Source organism: Castor canadensis, chromosome 7 (genome assembly GCF_047511655.1).
Source record: "Castor canadensis chromosome 7, mCasCan1.hap1v2, whole genome shotgun sequence".
NCBI lineage: Eukaryota > Metazoa > Chordata > Mammalia > Rodentia > Castoridae > Castor > Castor canadensis.
In genome coordinates this window covers 135,949,727-135,971,944 of record NC_133392.1, presented here as the reverse complement: position 1 = coordinate 135,971,944, position 22,218 = coordinate 135,949,727, and the positions used below count along the sequence as shown (strand labels likewise).

Below are 22,218 nucleotides of genomic sequence, written 5' to 3'. Positions count from 1 at the left end.
AGGTTTTTTTATTGTCAGTGTTACAGTGCCTTCTTGGGAGAGAATGTATAGAGCACCCCACTGATAATGTCTTGGATCTGGGCCAGTGGCAGTTTTGGAGTGGGTGATAGGAGAGAGGCAAAAAAGGAGGAAAAGACTGTTTAGGTACCGGGTTCTTGCAGGGAAAGACACATTTGAGTGGGTGTAGAGAAGAGAGTTCTGGTGCTGATGGCAATTTCCTTTCAGCATGATGACCGAGAAGGTGAAGGCAGTGACAAGTGGGTGAGCCGTGGCCGTGGCCGAGGAGCCTTCCCTCGGGGGCGGGGCCGGTTCATGTTCCGGAAATCCAGTACCAGCCCCAAATGGGCCCATGACAAGTTCAGTGGGGAGGAAGGAGAGATTGAAGACGATGAGAGTGGGACAGAGAACCGAGAAGAGAAGGACAGTTTACAGCCTGCAACTGAGTAGGAGCATCTCTTGGGAGCCCTTGCCCAGGGGAGAGAGGTGCTGGGAGAGGCTGGTGAGGAGCCTGAGAAGATTCTGAAAATCCTACCCCACCCCCGACCAGCCATGCAGAATCCTACTTCAGCGGAAAACAACCCTGGCTCTGCATCCCACTGGACAGAGGAGGCCCATGCAGAGCCTGGGGTCAGGCCCAGCTCTGGACCAGAATACCACACATTGGGCTCTAGCTGTTTCTCATTTGTTATTGGTGTGGGGGCTGGGGTAAGGGAGGGAGAGCAATGCTGATGCTTGGATTTTGGTGTGTTCTCTATTAAAAACCAACAGTTTTGTTTAATTTCATTTGGAGCTAAGAGGACTAATTTGATGATTTTCAGTCTCTTCTCCCCTGTCCTGATTTTAAAAGCCCTTGGTTTTTTGGGGTTTTTTTTTTTTTTTTTTTTTGGTTATTGTTTTGTTTTTTCCTTTTTTTTCCTGTTAGGGATATGTAGTATTAGCAGAAAGATTTAATTTGGGCAACTTTGATTCTTACGAGAAAAGCATGTGAATAAACATTGAAGTGTTCACCTCAGTTTGGGACCAAACTGCTTGGACCTTTGTAAAAACCAGTTTTGTATGTCGAGGAGGAGTTTAAGGCCTTTCTGACCACCTTGTGTTCCCCTTTCTGCACGGCCATGTATCAATTGGAGTTGCTCCTAACCACTCCCACGCACCCCTGCTCCTGTATTTTCTGATTTCTTCTGGGCTGGGTTTCCCATTCTCCACCAGCAGCTCCAGTATCCCAAACTTTCTAGTCCTGCTGATTCTCAGCAACAGGGGTGGAAACTGGAGGGCAGTTTCTGGTCTGTTTTCTAAGAAACTTCTGAATTCTATTATCTTTACAAATATAAGATGAGAAAATAATTTTTTCAATATTTTTTATTAATCTTTTTATAAAATGAAAAGAAACTCCTATGATCGATTAAGGAAGGTGGTTATGGCTGGGTGGTTTGTGGGGTTGTGTGTGTGTTTTTTTTTTTGTTTTCTCTTTTTAACCTTAAGCTTTAAATTGAAACATTCTCAGATGTTTGGGGGGAAAACATCCTCTTAAAATGGGTCTTTGTGCTTGCCTTCTGGGGAGGCGGTCCTGAGCAGGTGAACCATATGGCATTTGTGCATATGTTATATGCGGACTGCACCCTCCTCTTCCCCCCAACCTTTACTCTTGGGTTATTGTGCTTTCCCCTTACTTTGCTACATTTCTATAGTTAAGTTGGTTTTACTTGAACAATTCATGTTCAGGGGAAAAAGAAAAACACCCTTAAAATTTGTTTCAACTCCTCCTGCAAATAAAAACAATAAATGAAGTGGCAGATGTAACTGGACTGTGTTCATTGTTCCCTGGTGGGTGGGTGGGTGTCTTTGGGGTTAGGTACCTCATCTCCCACAGCAGTTTCAGGACACTTGAAAGGTAAAAGGACCTTAAGGGCTGTGCCCAGAGGGCTGCTCAGATGGGTCCTTTTGTTCCCCAATCTGGTGTTCCCTGAGAGGAACTTCAGCCATCTCTGCCCCACTTGTCTTTGCTGCATCCTGTGCTTTGGACACCCCTGAGAACCACATTTTTTTTCATTACAGTGTCATGAGTAAGGACTTTGGCTTCCTCCGTGGTGGGGCAGGGGTCAAGGGCTGTGGTTAACAGCCCTTTCAGGAAAATTACCTGAAACTGAACCTAGCCCAATTGGGGCTGGTTGATAGGTGGGCCCAGATCTTCACACACTTCCCATCTCTGGGCTTGCTTGACTGTAAGTTCATAAAGTTCCTTCATCCTTCCCCCCAAGGAGGATCTATAGTAGTTTCTGAAACCCAACTAGGGGCCTCTAAGACAAAAGTTTTTCCTTCCTCTATGGAAGGGAGGGTGAAGATAGGTAAATTTGCCACAAGGTTTGAAGTGTACCAGCAGTGGCTTTTGGGAACTAGCCACCTCCATCCAGGGCCCGCTTAGAGCGGGCTTGGGGCACCCCACCCTGGTATGTACCTCTCTCCACCTTTCCCTGCAGCTAGAAACTTGCTAGTGTAAATGGGGATAGGAGCCTCTTGGCCAAGGCTGGGAGAAGGGAGGGGCAGCTAGACTAGAATCTAGGTGGGTGGGAAAAAGCCAGTGAGGGAGCTGTGACCCCAGCACTGGCAGAGACCCTGGAGTCCTGGACGCAGGACTGGAGCTGAACCTGTTGGTCCGGGCCACCCCCTCTCCCACGCCCACTCCCAGCACCTGGAGCCTGACCTATGGCTCGTGTCTCCGCCTCCTTGGCTCCACAGTCCCACCCAACCCGTGCCCGGTCCGGGGCCACCAGTCGGACCGGCCAGGCTCTGGAGGACGCCTCGGAAGCCATGGGTATGTGCCCAGGGTTTAGGGTGGTTCTGTGTAACCGCGTGGAGCGGTTAAAATCATCACACCCCACTCTCCCGCTGTCCTGTATGTGGAGTCTGGGGTCCATCTGGGGACGTACCGCCAAGGCCAGTCTCCAGCTCCGGCTGGGCCTTTCTGAGCCGCGCCCTCGCCCGCAGAGGTCCTGGTCCTGGACGGATATCAAGCGCAGAAGGAGGACGAGCTGAGTCTGGCGCCTGGAGACGTGGTCCGGCAGGTGCGCAAGGGGCCCGCACGCGGCTGGCTGCGGGGAGAGCTGAGGGGCAGCTGTGGCCTCTTCCCCAAGCGCATGGTGCAGGTGAGGTTAGCGGGAACGGCCTGGGAGTGTCGGCGTGCGCCGTGGGGAAGCTGAGAGCCTCGCCCCATGCGCTTTCTCCCAGGTGATTCCAGAGGCCCTGCGGGCCACCGAGGAGCCGCGGAGACCGCGCTATGCGCGCCGCCGAGGTAAACCCGGCCAGCCGCCGGCGATGGGACAGCGGCGGGTGCGCGCAGCCCGCGCTGCGCAGCAATGGGCGCGGCTCTGGGAGGGGCCGTAAGGCCGCTTTGCGCTGTGATTGGTTCTGAGTACAATGCTCCGCCCGGGGGCGTGGCCTAGATGTACTAAAGGGCTGGTTCAAGGCCTGCCTCTTCCCCCAGCTCCTTGGACTCCGGTGCCGGGCTTAAGCGGCTTCATTCTTCTCCGACCCAGGTCACCCCGCCAAATCTCCGGGTCCCCAAAGATGGTGCAAAGTGAACTTCAACTACAATCCGGAGCAGGCGGACGAGCTGAAGCTGCAAGCTGGGGAGATTGTGGAAGTGATAAAGGAGGTGAGAGGGTGAGGTGATGAGAGGGTTTGGGGAGATGATACGGGTGCTCAATAGAGAGGAGAGTTGAGTGAAGTGAGGGTGGGGGCTCTGGGAATGATGAGGGGCGCAGAGAAGGGGAAGTGGAAGTGGGAGAGGAGGGAGTTTTGGGCAGAGCCGAGGGTACAAGATTTCTAGAGAACCTTGGGGCAGAGCCAGATGCCCCTGCGTACTCCCCCCTCCCCAGATTGAGGACGGCTGGTGGCTGGGGAAGAAGAACGGGCAGCTGGGAGCCTTCCCATCCAACTTTGTGGAGTTGCTGGACAGTGGGCCCCCAAGTGAGACCTCGACCTTGTGACCCCCTCCTGAGACCAGACTCTGCAGTCTCCCATGACCTTCCCAGTGGCATAAGCCTGTGATCCACACATCCTGACCCTCTGACCTCTTTGCCCCTCCCATGACCTAACTGAATTAGCACCCTCCTAACCTCACTGTCCCCCACCAGGCCTTGGTAACCCAAACATGCCTTCAACCAGCCCTGGTCCCCAGCAGCATCCTAAGGTAAATCGAGTCAGAGTGAGCACAGAGGTGGTGAGTTCTTGGTGTGGGGGGGGCGGGGGGGCTCATCTTGTTCTTCCTTGCCCCACCCCCACTAGCTGAGCAGCCTGACTTATGACAGACCTCCAGACTACCTGACGACAGGTGAGTACCACTCTGAAGTCACTCTGACTCTGGGGAGGGGGAACCAGCTAAGCTGATGGAGGGGGGTGGTTGGCTGCAGTGGACTGACCTTTCTCTCAGTCTCCTGCCCTGAGACCTGCAGGGTCCTGTTTGACTACCAACCTGAGGCCCCAGATGAGTTGGCGCTGCGGAGAGGAGATGTGGTGAAAATTCTGAGGAAGGTGTGAGGGACTGCTGGGAGAGGCCAGGGAAACGGGGTACAGAAGAGATGGACCCAGGGGAGAAAAGCTTCAGGTAGGATTGGCTTAACTCCCCACCGGCATGTTTCTCTCTCAGACCACAGAGGACAAGGGCTGGTGGGAAGGAGAGTGTCAAGGCAGAAGAGGAGTTTTTCCAGACAACTTTGTGCTGCCACCACCTCCAGTGAGTATAGAACTGAATATTCAGGTTCATAGCACTCATAAACATAGAGGGGCATGGGCCAGGCTCCCTATAAGCAGCTAGGAGCAATGGTACTCTGTAGACCAGCTTGAGGGACACCCCCAAGTGAGGGTGGACCTCGATATGTGGGAACTCCTCTGAATTCTGACACCACTTTTCTGTCTAGATCAAGAAGCTGGTCCCACGGAAAATGATATCTCGGGAATCAGGTGGGTGCTGGAGAGCCTGGGGTTGGGAAGAGCTCTGTGGGAGACCCATCAAAATCCAGAAACACCTGCTGTTCCACAATGCTCCAGTATCCATAGGATTCCCCACATAGCTATCACATTCTTTATGGATAGACCTAGGTATCTGAATCCATGAGACATGTGTTCATATGTCTTACAGGTATGCCAGGGAATATTCATGTGGGCATTCGTGTCAAGTTTCTGTGTGGACATGTTTCCTTTTCTCTTGGCTGTCTACCTGGGAATGGAATTGCTAGGTCATATGATAGTTCTTTGTTTGAGGAACCACTGGACTCTTTCCCAAACTGGCTGCACCATTTTATATTCCCATCAGCAGTGGATGAGGGTTCTAATTCCTCCACATTCACACACAAAGCACTCGTTAATGTCTTTTATAGAACTATCCTAGTGGATACGCAGGTTTCTCAATGTGTTTCTGATTTCCCTTTCCCTGAAGGCCAATGATATTGCGCATCTTGTGTTTATTGGCTCTTTGGACATCTTCTAGAGAAATAATCTGTTTACATCCTTTGTCCATTTTTTTCATTGGGTTATTTATCTTTTTGCTATTGGCTTACAGAAGTTCTTTATATATTTTATTTGGCAGTGCTGGGGTTTGAACTCAGGTTTTGTGCTTGCCAGGCAGGGGCTGTACCACTTGAGCCACGCTCCCTGCCCTTTGCTTCTACTTTTGTCAGTAGCCAGAGGAACCAACCCCAGAGGCCATGTCAGCCCTCCTGAAGAAAGGTGGACAAGGGTGGTATTGCTACATGGTAACTGAGCTTCATGTCTGTGGTGAACTGAGCAAGCAGAGCCTGGGACCCCTGTTCCGTATCACAGGCCCCAGACTCGGGAATCTTAGAGCAAAGCTACCCGTATGCCACCTTTCTGGCCTCAGTTTCCCTCTTTTTTTGTACATACTTCTCCTACCCTTTTTTTTTCTTTTGGTGGTATTGGGATTTGAACTCCAGACCTCATGCTTGCTAGGCAGACACTCTATCACTTGAGCTATTCCACCAGCCCTTTTTGTGTTGGATATTTTCAAGATAGGGTCTCACAAACTATTTGCCTGGGGTTGGCTTTGAACCGCCATCTTCCTGATCTCTGTCTCCAAAGTAGCTAGGATTACAGGCATGAGCCACTGGTGTCTGGCTTTCTACCCTCTTTTAAGTCCAACAGTGTAGGAAAATTGTGTCCTAAGCAGCATATAATTGCTCTCTAGTGGGAGGGCCTACAGAGTACCTGATCAACCAGGCAACAAGAAGCAGAAGTCAAGGTTAACATATACTGAACTTGACCACCTGCCAAGCCGTCGCTAAGTGCCTCACATGTGTTAAGTCCCTCCAGAATCATAACAGATGGGTGCCATTGTCCATATCTCATAAATGAGGAGAGTGAGACACAGAGAGAGGTTATTTGTTGACGTTTTCTTAAAATAGCATGGAGTGGAGCTGGAGTTCAAAGCTTGGCATCTGAATGTAGCATCCCTGCCCTACTATGATATACTGTCAGTGGACTTGTGTACATATCTGTGTGTACTTGTGTATATGAGTAAATGTCAGCATTTGTGTAATGCCAGAGTGGTTGTTTGTGTGTCTACAGATATGAATGTCACTGTGGGTGACATACGTTCATTTAAATATCACCTCAGTGTAGCCTTCTCTGACCACCCCATTTAAAGTTATATACTGTAGCTGGCCACAATGGTACATGTCTCCAATCCCCAGATACTTGGGAGGCTAAGGAAGGAGGAGCTTGCCTGAGTCCAGGAGTTTGAGAGCAGTTTGGGCAACACAGTGAGACCTGGCTCAAAAAAAAAAAAAAAATTGTATAATCCCTTGCATATTTTTCAGTGACACTTAGAAAGTCTTTAACGTAAATATTTTACTTCTTCTGTTTACTTCCTCTTCCCCAATGAACATAAGCCCACTCCAGCTATTGTGGGAAGAACATACCATGGGCAGGGTGGTACCCAAAGCCAGGATGGAGGCAGACACAGCAGTGAGGGTACAGTATGGGTGATTGATCCAGAGCACTTAGTGGGGGAGGAAGTGACAAGTGATTGAATTCAGGATGTGCTTTGATGGCAGAGTGGACAGGATTTGTTGAGTGTTTGGATGTGCAGCATAAGGAAATAAGTAAAGTCAAGGATAACTCCTTAGCAGGTCATGGTGGTACACGCTTGTAATTCTAGCCACTTAGGATGTAGAGATAGGAGGATCTCAAATTCAAGGCCAGCTTGGGCACAAAGGTAGTGAGACTGTCTCAAAGAGGAAATGAAACCATTCAAGTGGTAGAATGTTTGCCTAGTATGCGTGAGGCCTTGGGTTCAATCCCCAGTACTACATGAAGGGTAAAAAAAAGGATGACACCTCATTTTCTCATTGGAGTGAAGGGATGAGCCAGGAACCCTGCAAAAGGGCAGGTTCAAGGGGGGCAGGAAGTGGGAAGCAAGAGCTTGGTTTTGGATGCCAAGTGTGTGATGCTGGTGGCTTGCCAAGTGAAACTAATAAGAGGACAATGGGACATAGTACAGAGTTCATGGAGGAGGCAGGAGCTAGAGATGGAAGTTTGGGAGTCATTGGCTTAATGGTAAACCCACAGAATGGGTGAGATCTCTTAGGGTGTAAATGAGAGAAAACAGAGAAGTTCAAGGGGAATGGGATGGGGAAGGCTGTTTTTATGGTCCGGGAGAAATGAGGTCTGAACTAGGGAAGCAGCCATGGGCACCAAGCCGGGATAGGTCTTAGAAGAGCAGATAAAAACCTGGCAGGATCTGGAACTGTCTCTTGCATATAGTCCTTCCTGTTAGCTATCTGAACTCCCACAGTCCCTAGCCCAGGTGGCACAAGAGTGGGCAGCTTCCCAAGGTCAGATGGGACTCCTCTCCTGCCCGTAGTTCCTGTGCCCAGCACAAGACAGGGCCAGTGATTGAGGTGGATGGATGAGTAAATGAGCAAATGTTTCACTCCTCTTTGTCCTCCCAGCTCCCATTAAGGAACACAAAAAAACGGTGCCCAAAACATCCCTCCCCACTGTCAAGAAGCTGGTGACAGCTGCCTCTGGGCCCAACAAAGCCAAGTAAGGAGCAGAGAGGAGGCTGGGGGTAGAAGGAGAGCACGGAGGAAATGCCGCTCCTTGCCCCTCCCAGGGTTGATGGGGAAATGTTCTAGGGTACCTCGGACACCCAACGGGGATGGTCCAAAGCGCCCCTCTCGAGACTCAGGTAAGGGCTTCCTTGCTTCAGTGGGAGGGGGATGGGGGACAGATAGGATGGTGTGCTGTGGGACAGAGGGGAGAGACAGGGCTCATAGTGAACTTGGGAGCCTGAGGTTCCACTCTCATAGGCACCAATGGCAGCTTCCTCAGTGGGGGTCTGGGACAACCTGGCAGAAAGCGATCCAGAGCCCAGGCTCCCTGGCAACGCTCTGCATCCAGTCAGGTGAGAGGGCATTCTGGGCAGAGGCTGGTTCCCAGAGGTGTGGTGTGCAAGGGGAACCAGAAGGGACCCACTCTTCAAGGTATCGAGCCTTCAATTGAGGCCTTGCCCCCATCACCACAGGAGAAGGAGCAGAGCAGCCTCGCAAAGGCTCTTTCTACAAATAAAGCCTCTACTGTGGAAAAGACTGCCACCTCAGTGAAGACTCCACTTCCAGATAAGGCCCCCAGCCCAGAGAAGATCCCACCTCCTGACAAAGTTTCCAACCCAGAGAAGACTCCAGCTCTGGACAAGGCCTCAACTTCAGAGAGGGTCTTTTCTGTGGATGAGGCCCCCACCCTAGCAACACCACCTAAGGTTGAAGCCCTTGACCCAAAGTTGGTCCCTTCAGGAGATAAAGCCCCCACCCTAGAAAAGGTCTTGGCCCCAGAGCAGGTTCTTTCTGAAGACATCTCCCCCAGAGACAACACTCAATGCCAGCAATTCTCTCTGGATGAAACCCTGCAAAGGGCCAAGTCCCAAGAGAAGGTAGCCATACTGGAGGAGCCCTCACTGGTGCCTAACTCCTCAGAGTGCTGCATATTCACAAGCAAACAGGGGGACAGCTCCCCACTTGAGTCTGAGTCGAAGGCAGAGCTGAGGTCCTTGCCTGCCCTGGAGAAGGCCAGATCCCAGACAGACACCACCACCTTCCTGGAGGAGGCACATGTGAAAGATGAGACCACCCCAAAAGATGAGGCACATCCCAAAGAACAACTGCCCTCCAAAGAGGTGGCTTCCAAAAAGCAGGTATTCCTAGAAAAGGAGGTAGCTGCCAAAGAGCAGGTGCCCCTGAAAGCGGAAGCCCTCACTCCCCAAACCCCACACTCTATGGAACCAACTTCAGACCCCCAAGAGACTCCCACTCTTCATTCCCTGGCCCGGCAAATCTTGGAAAGCCAGAATGACGGAGTGGACGTAATGCAACTGAAGGAAGAGGTGGCGTCTCTAAGGAGCGAGCTAGAGCTGTTGGAGCTGCAGCTGAAGTAAGTGGCAGGGCATGGGGTGGAAGGAAGGGTGTCTCCCCCCTTCCCTTCTCCCACCCGCCATCACCTTGGATTCCTGTCTGCAGGCAGAAGATGAGTGACATCTGGGAGGAGCTGAAGAGGGAGAGGGAGAAGCGCCAGTCGCTGGAGGTGGGTAGGGTGCGGACCCAGGTGGGAGGGCAGTGGCTGGGGGCCCGGCCCTGACACCTTCTTCCCGAATAGGCTCTGATGATGCAGAGGAACCAGAAGTCGCCGTCGCTGGGTTCCAAACATGCGCAGACGCAGACGCAGACGCAGTGAGGGCGGGCTGGGCGGAACCTTGGTCCCAGGACGTCTGGCTCGGGCCACCCTGGTCAGTGCACAACAGCTTTGGGAAATGCAAGAAAGTAAACTGCCTGGACACTCCCAACGGCCTGGTCCGTGCGGGGTGGGGCCTGGCGCGCGCCCTCCGCATTCCTGGCGGTCTCTCCCGGTCACATCTGGCCAACATGTGGCTCCCATTACGGTTCCCAAGGCCTGCGCACTGCTATTTATATCCACCGGATGGTGGGGGGCGGGGTGGAGGGTGTCTCCTTCAGACGCTGGACACAGTGAGCAGGAGGGGCCCAGGCTAGCCGATTCCGGATTCCAGCTGTGTGCAGGGCAGGGGCCAGACGGGCCTTCTCTGTGTCCCACCCCTCCCAGGTAGCCTCACTGCTGCCTTCAAGGACTCCCGTCCAATGGTCTGAACACACCTGAGCCCAGAGGTGAACTACACCGCTCGGCAGTTACACAGGGGCTAATAGCACCTTAGTGTCAAGGTCAGGTCCCCAGGCCCCTTGTGTGTGATTGCAATGGTGCCGAGTCCAGCGCACAGTGAGGACAGGTACTGGGATTAGGCGTTTGCCAGTAAGAAATGCATTTGTGAAAAATACGTGTGATGTTTGTCCTGTGTGCGAGACTGGCCAGGGGTTAAGTGTGGTGTGGGCCTCTGAAGCAAGCACAAGCGTGTGTGTCCTGTGAGCAGAGAGGAGTTGCAACCTGGAACTGGTACTGAGTAAGAGTCAGCCCTGGGGCCCACTGCATGGAAGCAGCCTGGGGACCACGGAGAGCAGGGGCAACAGAGGCAGACACTGAGTGAACTGAGAATGCAGCTTTCATTGGTCACTTCATGGTTCCCAAGGGAGAGAAGGTGGGGACCTTGCATCCTCCCAGTCCCACCTGGGAAGGGTGCCTTTCAGAAGGTGACAGTCCATGCCCAATATAGCACCAGGGGAAATTGGGGGTGGAGAGCATCCGAAGGTTCTGGGGCAGCTCTGGGCTCAGTTGCATGTCCAGTACCCAAGAGCCCCTTTGCAGCAGAGCTGGGCGTCAGTAATAGTGCATGCGGCCCAGTGTGCCTGTGCCGGTGGGGCTGGGCCCCAGCGTGCCAGTGCCCAGCAGGTCCGGCTGCCCAGTGCGCCAAATCTCCCTAAGGATCCGCTCCCGCTCCTCCAGCCGCTGGGCACGCTCCAGTTCCTCCGCGGACGTGAAGACATTGACGCTGAGGGGCCCATCGGGCTCCGTGGACAGCTCGGCGCCGGGCAGTGTGTCGTCGGGGCCCAGCCGTGTCACCGTGTCTTCGTCTTCGTCATCGTCATCATCGTCTTCGGGCCCCAGGGTGCTGCTGCGTGGGTCCCGGCGCAGGACAGGGCCCCGGGGCCGCGGGCGGGGGGCGCAGGAGATGCTGATGACCAGTAGACACAAGGTCAGCAGTAGGCCGAAGCAGACGCCCAGCACGAAGTAGAGGCCAAAGCTCTCGGGATTAGCTGGGGGCAGAGGGAATAGGTTTGTCATCCCATCTCCAAAAGACGACGTTGGAGGCAAGGGCAGTGGGGATCAGACATCAGGCAATAGGACAGTGAGGGTGGGGGGGGCGGGAAGAGGTGACTGGCCAGGAGAGAGTTATAATGGCAGAGGCTCGGAGTGGGGAGCGAAAGGGTGGTGGGAGGGGAGGGTCCATGCCCCCAAGGCTTCCGCCACCCGCCCTCACCGCGGATGTGTGCGTAGGCCGCCAGGCTGTTGCTGAGCAGTTCCATGTCCCTACGCGGGGCATCCATGCTGCTCGGTGGGGGCAGCTCCCCTGTCCGCCTACAAGATCAGCAAGGTCAGATCGTTCTCCCCAGCCCAGAGCTGGCCCCAATTCGCTCAGGCAGGCCCTCTCCATGGAGGAGCGGCCCCAGGCTCCACCCTGGAGAGAGCGGTTCCTGAACTAAGTTGCAGATCCGGGCCCTGTTCGGGGAAATCCTTCCTCTGGGCGCCCGACGACCCTCCATCCCCGGGAGCTGCGAAGCTGGCCGCAGAAGGCTCCGCCCCCTTGTGGGGGTCCCAAAAGCAGGCCGGATCTCGGCGTCCCGGAGCGAGCGCGATGGAGGACAGAGGCCACCTCCGTGCTCCATCCCACCCGCCCGCCCGCGGGGCCCGGAGACCCGGCTCACTCACCGTCAGCACCCCGCTTCCCGGCTGCGCGGGCCCGGTGTCCGTCCGGGCGGCCGCATACACCCGGGGTCCGGCCGCTTCCGCCCCGTCCGGTCCAGTCCGCCCTGCTCGGTCCTAGCGGCAGCGGCGCGGCCCGACTCGGGCGGGTGGACCAGCCGGCGGAAAGTTTCCTCGGAGGAAAGAGGAGGGGCGGGGCGGGGGCTGGGGGAGGCGGGAGGAAGAGCGGCAGAGGAAGGGGAGAGGAGGGAGCGGCCGTGGCTCCCCCACAGGAAGCCGCTGGGGAGGCCTCTTGCAGGGGCCGCCCCCAGGCTACTACTACTAACGACAATATTGCTATTAGTTATTAACGCTCCCTTCTGCCGAGGTGCCTCGCGATGGGCTCACCCCTGTACATGTCCTTGAGTCCTAAAACTAGAACGTGGCTATCATTATCCCCACTTCACAGATGAAGTAAACTGAGTTATTGGATAAACTGAGAGATTGAGTAACTTTGCCAGTCGGAATTTGAACTCAGCTCTTTGGCCCTAGAGTTCCAGCACAAAACCACTTACCCTGTACCTTGCTCCTCCTCTCAGGAGCCCCAGGCTCCCATCCCCAGGGAAGGCTGCCCCTCCTCCCAGCCCTTCCCAGACTCAATCACTCTCCGAGGGAGGGTCTGTCAGCCCTTCCTCCTGGGGCCCAGGCCTGAGTGTGTCCAGCTGGTCAGCTCTGCTTGGGTCACGCAGGGTTAATTATTGTTGGACTCGGGCGGGTGAGCCAGGGCTTGCAGACCCTGGCTGAGGCCTCTGGAGAGCAGGGGATACCGCAGCTCCTCTGCACAGAGCCCTGGGGCTTCTTGCTTTCTCTCTGGCTAGACCTGCCCAGCCTCACACGTGCATTTCCACCTGAGCTCAGGGCTTGTGTGCAATGTGCTGATTCCCATGTGCAGCTGGGGACTTCTTTCTGCCCAGTCTCCCCTCACGACCCTCACCCCCTATGGCTTCTCCCTGTGCAGGAGCTGGGGTGAGAGGGAGGCCTTCTTGGCGGGAGCCTTAGAGAGGAGGAGGGAAGGAAGGGGGACAGGAAATTGCAGACATAGCTGAAGGTGCTGCTTGAGGTCTGTGGGCCAGAGACCCCCTCCCTGTCCAGGCTACAGACCCCCCAACTCCCCCAGTCCTGAGACTGGGTTCAAGCAGAGGACAGATCTAGGTGGGGAAGGGACTGGGCTGACTCCCACCTGGGTGTCTTTGTGACTGTTTAGTCTGTTTTGTGAGCATGTGGAGGTATTTCTGCCCACATCTGTGTAGTCTGTTTGCTGTGGTACTGCTTGAGTATTTGTGTGGGGGTGGGTGCAGCCCCCACACTGAGCACACATGACTGGGCCTAGGAATAGGGATTTAGCAGTAAAGAGAACAGAGACAGCACTTGTCCTCAAGGAGCTGACACTAAACTGGAGAGCTGGTGCAGGGACAGGGACAGGGTAATCTGGAGGCGGCTCTCACAGGAACAGCTGAGATAAGAGATGAATCCTGAGGAGGGGGCAGCCATGTCAAGATCTGCGGGAAAGTGTCCAGGCAGAAACAGGAAAAGAGCCGGCACTAGTGGCTCATGTCTGTCTGTAATCCTATCTACTCAGGGGGAGAGATCCAGAGGATCGTGGTTCAAAGTCAGCCCCGGGCAAATAGTTCTTGAGACTCTATCTCAAAAAAAAAAAAAATCTGGTGGAGTGGTTTAAGTGGTAAAAGTGCCTGCCTAGCAAGTGTGAGGCCCTGAGTTCAAACCCCCCAAAAAAATTAAAAAGGAAACTGGGTAGGAGTGCTTGGAACGTGAGGAGAGTGATTGACCACCGATGGGATCCTGCTAACGAGCTTGGATTTGATTGTAAATGTAGTGAGGAGCCCCTGTCCCATGCCACACTTTGGAAAAAACTCTGTGGTGGCTCAGTGGGGGATGGGCCACAGCAGGGCAAGAATGGAAACAGAGCAGTGAGTAGGATGGTAGCCCTCTGGGCAAGCCATGGCCAGGGTTGTATGAGGGTGACAGTTGAAGGTCATCTTATGAAGGGAGTTCCTGTGTGGAGGTGGACATGAGAGAAAGAGGAATCTACCCTTGATCTTGGCCCTGAGCACCCAGGAAAGTCTATGTAAAGAAGTGGGTGGGTTTCTTGGGGGGAGGAGTAGTTTTATTTTACATATGTTGGATTTGAGTGTCCATTAGCTGGCTGGAGGTTTCAGAGAGGCAGGTGGAATTCTCAGCTCCCCAAATACCATTTCCAGCAAAGAAACACAATAGGGGGTTAAAACCCCAGGGGAGTGAGTCACCCAGGACAAGGGAACTTCCTGAGCCCTGAATTCCCACATGGTGGGGGGTGGGGGTCTCCTGATGGAGGAGGCCACAAAGGGAGACCAGTGAGGTGAGAGAAACCCATGACCAGTGGTGGTCTATCTTGCTGAAAGGTAAAGAAGAGCCTACAATCCAAACCCCAGCTTGCGTAATACTGCATGCAGTACTGTCAGTGACCTTGGTGGGTTTCTTTGGGCTCTTGTTTCTTCAAAGCATGTGTGTGACTGGCAGATTACTCAGATGATGTCATTTGTGGACTGTATTGCCGGGAGTGTGTCGATGTCTTTAATGCCTGCCATCCACGTGAATATTGGTGGTGTAGCTGTGTTTATAACCTGTGCATCGAGGGGGGTATGCACCTCAGTTTGTGTGGCTCATTGAGGGTTGGTATTCATCTCTGTACTTGTGGTGTGAGGTTTGGGATTTGTTTCTGTCAAGCTGTTTCCTTGCATCTCAGGGCCGTGCATATCTCTGTATCTGCCTGCAGGTAAAGGTGTGTCTGTGTCTCCCTTAGGCGTGTGTGATGTGAATGTTTGGAGGGGGCCAGGTGTGACTCAGCCTTGGAGAAGCAGGTGTCAATGCTGAAACAAGATGAGGTTTAAGATGGTTGCTGGTCCCAACCCAGAGTGCTGCCTTCTCCCAGGGAGCCATGTAGCTAACCATGAGAATTGGCAGTATTGCCTTGTAGAACTAACTATAAGAAGGGAAGGGCTTGCTGGGTATGGGTGACTCATATCTGTAATCCTAGCTCCTCTAGAGGCATTGATCAGGAGGATTGCAGTTTGAAGCCAGCCTGGACAAATAGTTTAAGAAAGAGCCTATCTAGAAAATATCCAACACAAAACAGATAGAGGAGTGGCTCAAGTGGTAGAGTGCCTGCCTAGCAAGCGTGAGGCCCTGGGTTCAAATTCCATACCAAGAAAAAAAAAAAAGGGAAGAGCTACTCCTAGAGCCCTGAGGAAGGTACCCGAAGTCTTTGCCTGATGTCGCCACCTGCCTCCCTGCTTTCCTACCTACCTCTTCCCAGTTTGCCAGCCTGTCTGTAGGTCTGCCCAGCCACCTGCTTCCATTTTGTGGCTGGGGATCTCTGCATGGCTGTCTGACTGGCATCCTGCCTATCTACCTGTTGATCTCCCTGCCTGTCTGCCCAGGACTCCTCTGCTGGCTTTCCACCTGTCCCCCTGCTGGCCCATCTCTACCCTCCCATCTGTCTGTGAGAACAGGGATATGTCACCCGGGATGGCACAGAATGCTCCTAAGAGGAACCAGAAAAGACAGGTCTTGATAGGAGGCTGGGGGCTGAGACCCCAGAGGCTGGCAGGGGTCTTGTGGGTCCTGGTATATTCAGGGACCAGTGCAAAACTACTGTAGGGTCTGTCCCCTCCTCCTGTGGCCATCCTGGGGGACACTGGGGCCTCTCTCCCCACAGGGTCAGGTGTAATTAATGACTCTCACTTGACAGAGGAGGAAGTGAGGCTCACACTGCTGTATGTGCAGTCATGTGGCAGGGTGTGGATTTGAACTTGAGAGCCCATTCTGACAGTTTGCCACAGGGCAGCTCTTGGTCATAGTTCTCCAACCCATCAGACCCAAAACTGCCTTTCGCAATGCTTCCTTACTGCTTTCATGCCCCAGAAATGAAACTTCTGGCTAATGTGCCAACTTGTACATCTAATTAAAAAATGTACCATGCCCTTTTTGTCCTATGATATAAAAGCAATAAAAAGTAGTGATAAGTACTTACATGTTGGCTCATTGCTGGGAAGGCAGCAACTGTGTGCAGATGGACATTGGAACACTGAGCCACCACAATGTGTCACTGTGAAATGAACTCTTGGTAAAGTTCTGAACAAAATAAAGTACAAACTTCCCCCACTTGGACTGGGGGGAGTAGCTCAAGTAAGGCCCTGAGTTCAATCCCCAGTACTGTCAAAAATAAGAGCCAGGCACCAGTGGCTCACACCTGTAATCTTAGGTACTCAGGAGGCAGAGGTCAGGAGAATCGTGGTTTGAAGCCAGCCCAGGCAAATAGTTTATGAGACACTAGCTCGAAAAACCCTTCACAGAAAAAGGGCTGGAGGAGTGGCTCAAGGTGAGGTCCCCAAGTTCAAACCCCAGTACTGCAAAAATAAGTAAAAACTTTCCCCAACTTTACACAGTACATTCCCAGAAAATTCAGCACAGATCCAATTTGTGTTTATGTGCAAAATGAAGTTAGATTCTTGAATCTGGTAGTAAGTGTATTTTTCACTCACATTGTACATGACATGATGTTGACTCTGCCTGCCTTGTAGGTTGTCTGAGGTCCCTGGCTCCCACTCTCTCTAATTGCTAATGGAGTCCCCAAGTAGTTGTGACTAGTGCTCCCTACTCCCCACAAGGATACAAAAAAGATTTCTGCTACCATTCATGGAGCCCAACATTTGGTAGGGAAGATAGGTTGTTAGGCTGTGATGAACATGAAGAATAGGTAGAGTAAGGGGCTCCAGAAGACCAGGTGGACAGGGAAGGGAAGACCCTGAGGAGGTGGCATTCTGAGCAGAGTCCTGGTTGACCTGAGGGAAGGAACCATGCAATTACCAGGGCAAGAGCCTTCCAGAAAACGTAGCCTTGGGAGGTAGAAGCTTGCTGGGTTTAGGGTTGGGAGACAGTGTCTATCTGAGCGGAGCTGGTGAGGGTGATGGCTGAGAAGTTAGAAGCCTCTAGTGCTGAGCCTTGCAGTTGTGAGCAGGAAAGGGACAAGAATCTGTCTTAGAAGGCTCACTTTGGCTGCCAGGTATTGCCTGGAGTAGAGGTGGGGTGGGGGTGGGAGGGGAAGAGTGGGAGGAAGGAAACCAGGAGGTGAAAATGGCGATTGGGTGGCTACAGTGGGGCTTCAAGAAGTGGTCAGATAAGATAGGGCAGCGGTGGCAGGAATAGCATGGGAGAGACAGACACAAGGCTAACTTGGCTTTGGAGCCTGACTCCATAGCCTCACTTCCTTTCCCACTTCAGAGAGCTCTCTGAGGACACTTTAGACCAGGGTAGCCAGAAAAGGATCGAAACTTCCTAGTTCTCTGGTTTGACATCTCGGGATCACACCCACTTTCTGGTACTTTCCCTTTCTTCCTTTGCATCCAGGGCTCCCGATAAAAACTTATGAAGGGTGAGACATGCCAGTCCAGATCAGTAAGTCAGGTCAGTTCCAAGGGCTGAGGACACAAGTGAGCAAAACAGAGTCCCTACAACCCAGAACACGCAGGTACCCAGGAGGTAACTGCACGCTGAGCAGAGGCTTAATGGGGTGGAGGGCAGGGTGAGGTTGCGAATGGAGAGCAGGTCCGGGAACAGCAGCTGGCAGTAGTGGGCTGGGAGCAAGGAGGACCCTTCGGGCAGTGTATCCAGGGGAGTTAGGATCCAGGTCAAACATAGTGGGTGAAACTGTCCAGACCCTGGGCTGCTAGGGCTGTAGCCATGGGACTGTGGGGTAGAGGTAAGGCTGAAGGGCCTAGGGCTGGGGTCCTGTCCTGGAACAATGGCGGGGAGTCACACCCTCCTGCATTAGACCTGCTTTCGTGTCTGGTCCTGAATGAGGGTCTGTGAGGTGCTGAGTTGCTGGGAGAGGGCTGGCCTGCCTCTAGCTTCACTACTGTGAAGCATAATCTGCAGTCTAGATTTCGGCAACGGAAGGAAAGAAGGAAGGAAGGCAACCTCTGGGCTTCCCATGGAGGGAGGATGGTGCAGGAAAGGCCTGGCCTGGTCTCTCCTCACCCCAGCTCCTTGGACAGCATGTGGGCCTGGCAGTCAGTCTCCTTAGGTTCCCTACCCCACCAGGAGCTTTATAGAGAGTAGCTCTGCTCTCCACCTACAGTGGCTCTAGGACCCTTCTGCCTGCACTGGCCAGGTGCTGGACTTTGTCAAGCAGGGAGCTCCCACTGGGGCACTCAGCTGGAGGCAGGACAACAGGTCTGGGAGAATGAACCCTCCTGCTCAGGACAGTGAGATGGAGATGGGGGTACCTTACAGCAGGGCTCTGAGCCCCAGGACCTGCCTGGCTGGGATGGGAAAGAATGGGCAGGCTAGGGCCAGAGCTGGAGGTGCCTAGTGGGGGCAAGAACGATAGACACTACAGGTCACGGTGGCTCCAGATCAGGAAGTTTTATTGCTGACATGCAGGAAGAGTCCCCATGTAGTACAAAAATACGTCTTTATACAAACTTTTTGTGACTTTTTCCATTTTGTTTTCTTTACAATAGGACTTCTCTCAGTGTATGACACCAGTGAAGGCAGACCCAACCTCCTCTCCCTCTGCTTTGCCAGAATGCCATCAGACATAGGGTTAACTTCAGAAGCAACCAGGCTGTTTGACAGGGCTCTGCAGACCTGAGGGTATTGCTTTGAAAAGGAGGAGAACACCACATGTGAAAAGCAGGCCTGAGGGACCAGGCAGGCTGCTGGGCAGGGACTATGCCCAGGTGGGCCTTGGCCCGGCCTCAGAGCCTCACTGGAGGGCAGTCACAGGGCTGGGAGCCCGGGCCAACTGCATTTCTGCTCCCTTAGGAGACTTTATCAAATAAATACAGAAAAGAGGCCTCCCTACCCCTGGCTCTCAGTGGCTGGACTACAGGCAGAGCCAGGTGCTCAGAGAGGAAGTGCTGGGCTCAGGCAGGCTCCCACAGATCCACTGAGGCACACGAGGCGCCCAAGTGCTGGATTGGGGGCATGGGGAAGAAGGGGCGTAGGCAGCCCTGCTACTGCTGGCAAGAGGTGGCCCCATTTTTTCCAGATGGGGAAACTGAGGCACAAGGAAGTTTGGGAACTTGCCCAAGGTCACTCACAGTGAGTCAGCTTTGGGGAAGGGGGTGGGGCACAGCTAACACTCTGGGAAACTTGGTCACCTTCCTACTGGGACAGACAGGAAGGCCCTTGGGCTGCCTGGAGGGGACCCTCAATCTTTCCAAGGGAAATGGGGATGGGTCTTTACTTGGCACTGGGCTGGGCCAAGTCCAGTGAGGGGAAAGGGAAGAAGAGGGCATTCTGCATTCTGGTGAGAACAACATTTCTGGCAAGACGGGCATCCACTTCAAAATCTCGGCTCAAAAGGGCAGCAGGGCTGTTCTCAAGCCAGGCAGGGTAGGGCACCCCCTCAATCCCTACAATACTCCCTCAAGTCTCCAATCCCCATGAAGGCCCTGGCCGAGGTCTGCCAGGGGAGACACCACATCTACTCTGAGGAGAGGGCAGGAGGAGATGTCCCCACCATGAGTTCTCTAAACACAGGGTAGGGGAGCAAGAGCACGCAAGCAGATCCCGACCCAGACAGGTTCAGAGCACTCCTGCCCAGCTTGCCACTGCTCCCTTCACATTGCATGCCCACGTTACCTGGGTACCATGTGAAGGATGGAGAAGGAAGAGGGCTAACGTGCATGTGCAGCACCTCAGAGACGCTACTGAAACAGAAAGAGCCAAGTCTAGAAAGGCTTCCCATCACCGGAAACAGAGAGGGCCTGGTGGGCCAGGAGTGAACAGAAGCCAACAAAGGGGGCTCCTCTGTGCCTGGAGGTGAGGAAGAAGCCCAATGTAGGTTGTCCAGCCAGGCTGGGGATAAGAGTGGCTCCAGGCTGAGCCACCTAGAGATGGAAGAGAAGTTGGTTTCAGTAAAAAAATAAATATATTTGAACTCGGCATAAGGTGAGGTGAAGATGTTCCAAAGCTTGGACTGAGGGCGGGGGTCAGAAGGGAAGGATGACATGGACTACGGGAGAGGTCTGGAGAGGGGATGGGGGGGCGTTTATTTGGGAAGCCAGCAGCGAGCTGCACTTTCAGCTTATTTGGACTGTGGGGGGCAGGCAACTGGCTACACCAGGGCCTGAGTAGGTGGGTGGGCTCCCTCCTCCTCCTCCTGTCACTCAGTCCAGAGACAGCATGGTTAAAGAGACAGAGGTAGATTAAAATGTCATGATTAAAAGCAGATTAGTTATCTAGGCTTCTCAGATTAAAAAACCAAACAATCAAGCAATCATTCCAAAAGGTAGCTTTGTGTACCTCTGCTGACCTCATGTGTGACCTGGGCTGTCCCTGTACTGCCCTGTCCCTGTTGCAGCCTGGAAGAGTCCAGCCATACGGGGCCCAGCCCCGACAGCTGGGCCTGGGGCTAGGGGCCAGAAGAGGTGGTATCCGGGCTGGGGCCCTGGTGGGGGCCACTACTTCCGCAGGTAGCGCTGCGCCAGGATGGCTGTGTCCAGGGAGGTCATGGGCTGTGCGTCATGGCCCAGCCGTCGCACTGGTGGCACGCTGCCGAACTGCCGCTTAGGCACCCAGCTCCGGGCCTCGTGGATTGAGCTCTTCTCCTCGGCCAGTAGCAGCTGCTGCCGCATGTAGTTCTCAAACTCATATTGGGAGCATTCCTCTGTCACCTTCGCCTGCAAGGTTGAGGGAAGGAGATGAAGACAAAGGAGCTGAGAGCCAGGGCAGCCTGGCTCCCCCCACACACCATGCTTCAACATCTGGCTAGATGCTAAGCATGGATCCCTGAAGGCCTCCAGCCAACTGGCACTCAGCTTGTTGTCCACCATAAATGTCACTGCAGTGGGCTCCAGCAGCAGCACAGACTCATGGTCTGACCCAGATCTCTCCCTTCCTAACTCTGACCTTGGGAGAGGTCACATGAACATTCTCATCTGTGAGGAGGACGGGAGTCTCCCCTCACAAAGGTTCTCATACCTGGCAGGGAAATGCATGCCAAGAGGTAAGAGTGGGGCCTGGGGTGCTGGGCACCAGGTGACCCCAAGCTGAGCTCCCTGCCACACAGGCAGAAACTGCAGTGGTAGGTTCCTGTGCTAATCAGCAGAAAGAAAAACAGGTCTTTGGAATCAGACTTTGGGTCAAAGCTTAACTCCACTACTTCCAAGCTGTGTGACTTTGGGGAAATCATTTCACTTCCCTGAACCTCAGGTTCCTCCTTTGTAACCTGAAAATAAAAACTCAGGCCACAGAGACCACAGGAGGACTAGATGAGATATACTGGGGACTCACACTCAATGTATGCAAGTAACGACTATTTTAGTTGCCTTACAGCCCTGGAAAGGGTGGGAGCTGATATAGGACTGTAGCTCTTTCTTTTCAAGAGCCAGGAAGCTCTGCTGTGGTCCCAAGCACAGCCCCTCTTGGTCCTGCCTGCCCACTGTTTGCTGGTGAGTTCCAAGGTAGGCTACAGAGGGAAGGTCTTTGCAACACCTCAGGCCCTGCAGCTCTTCCAGGAGCCTACCCTCCAGAGGGAGCCCTAAAATCATCCACCTAGCTGAGCTGCCTAGTAATCAGGTCTCTGCCCCCACCCCAGGCACTTTCTCCAGTGCAGGGAATGGGAAGGAAAGAAAACAGGAATAAATGAATCATCTGAAAAATGAAAAGCAGTAAGGGTAAGAGAGAACCCAGTGAGTCAGGGGGCAGAGAAATATGACTTCAGCAGGAAGAGGAAGCTGAGAGAGGGCCAGACAGGGTCTCCCCACCGTGGAACCTCACAGTAGCTGATCCCCACCTCAACCGCCTATATTGGGCTGTGGGACTTTCAGCTGAAATGTGAACAAGGCAGGTCCCAGAGAGCTGACATTCCAAGTGCTGGAGAAGAAGGCCCAGGAGGCCCTGTGACTGCAAGGAGCTGGCTGCTTGCCTGTGCCCTTGACCTTCCTCCCATCCCCACTTACCTCCTGGGAGCTGTCTGCATTGCTCATTTGGTCATCGATGTCAGGAACCACTTGCAAAGGCCCACTTAGAGATGACAGGGATTGCCTGCAGGAGAGGCAGAGAAGTCAGGCTGACTCTAAGCATCCCTGGAGGGGTAGGGTCCCTACTGTGCCACACTTGGCTGGAATCAGACAGCCCTGGCTTGGGGTCCAGCCATCTTCTACCTAACATTAGAGACTCTTTCTCTAAGCCTCTGTCTTCTTGACCAATGAAGGAGATTTTTTTCCTTGGATGCTGTGGTGATAACTGGGTGAGGCAATGCCCACTGTGCAGTTG

General features: G+C 53.6%; 4 protein-coding genes across 14 annotated transcripts in view; 2 read left to right on the top strand and 2 right to left on the bottom strand.

Moving 5' to 3' along the window:
* Positions 1–1,800, top strand: part of Thrap3 (thyroid hormone receptor associated protein 3) — a 68,798-nt gene extending 66,998 nt beyond the window's left edge. For all 5 annotated transcript variants that reach the window (XM_074080558.1, XM_074080559.1, XM_074080562.1 and 2 more), the window contains one exon: positions 226–1,800. In XM_074080558.1, coding sequence (XP_073936659.1) covers positions 226–447 — 222 coding nt within the window. In that variant the 3' untranslated portion in view covers positions 448–1,800. The remainder of the gene's footprint in view (positions 1–225) is intronic.
* A 114-nt stretch (positions 1,801–1,914) lies between these two features.
* Positions 1,915–10,469, top strand: Sh3d21 (SH3 domain containing 21). 5 transcript variants are annotated; one of them, XR_012449969.1, is made up of 17 exons: positions 1,915–2,812; positions 2,986–3,143; positions 3,226–3,289; positions 3,534–3,652; positions 3,876–3,966; positions 4,134–4,189; positions 4,285–4,330; positions 4,430–4,530; positions 4,646–4,732; positions 4,917–4,959; positions 7,965–8,058; positions 8,151–8,203; positions 8,325–8,419; positions 8,540–9,441; positions 9,528–9,591; positions 9,664–9,793; positions 10,126–10,469. XR_012449969.1 is itself a non-coding variant. In XM_074080565.1 (17 exons), the coding sequence occupies exons 1-17, from the start codon at positions 2,704–2,706 to the stop codon at positions 9,739–9,741; spliced, it is 2,007 nt and encodes a 668-aa protein (XP_073936666.1). In that variant the 5' UTR covers positions 1,915–2,703; the 3' UTR covers positions 9,742–9,846. The 5 variants fall into 5 exon arrangements, 4 of the variants coding, with proteins under 4 accessions (XP_073936666.1, XP_073936665.1, XP_073936664.1 ...); XM_074080565.1 differs by lacking the exon at positions 10,126–10,469 and having other exon boundaries at positions 8,540–9,205; positions 9,359–9,441; positions 9,664–9,846; XM_074080564.1 differs by lacking the exon at positions 10,126–10,469 and having other exon boundaries at positions 2,986–3,062; positions 9,664–9,846.
* An 89-nt stretch (positions 10,470–10,558) lies between these two features.
* Positions 10,559–12,042, bottom strand: Eva1b (eva-1 homolog B). Its single transcript, XM_020169741.2, has 3 exons — positions 11,902–12,042; positions 11,453–11,550; positions 10,559–11,228 (listed from the first exon to the last, which is right to left on the bottom strand). Exons 2-3 carry the CDS (start codon positions 11,517–11,519, stop codon positions 10,792–10,794), a joined length of 504 nt encoding a protein of 167 aa, XP_020025330.1. The 5' UTR covers positions 11,520–11,550; positions 11,902–12,042; the 3' UTR covers positions 10,559–10,791.
* A 6,300-nt stretch (positions 12,043–18,342) lies between these two features.
* Positions 18,343–22,218, bottom strand: part of Stk40 (serine/threonine kinase 40) — a 38,882-nt gene continuing 35,006 nt past the window's right edge. For all 3 annotated transcript variants that reach the window (XM_074080567.1, XM_020169736.2, XM_020169738.2), the window contains 2 exons: positions 21,903–21,987; positions 18,343–20,621 (listed from right to left, as the gene is read on the bottom strand). In XM_074080567.1, coding sequence (XP_073936668.1) covers positions 20,403–20,621; positions 21,903–21,987 — 304 coding nt within the window. In that variant the 3' untranslated portion in view covers positions 18,343–20,402. The remainder of the gene's footprint in view (positions 20,622–21,902; positions 21,988–22,218) is intronic.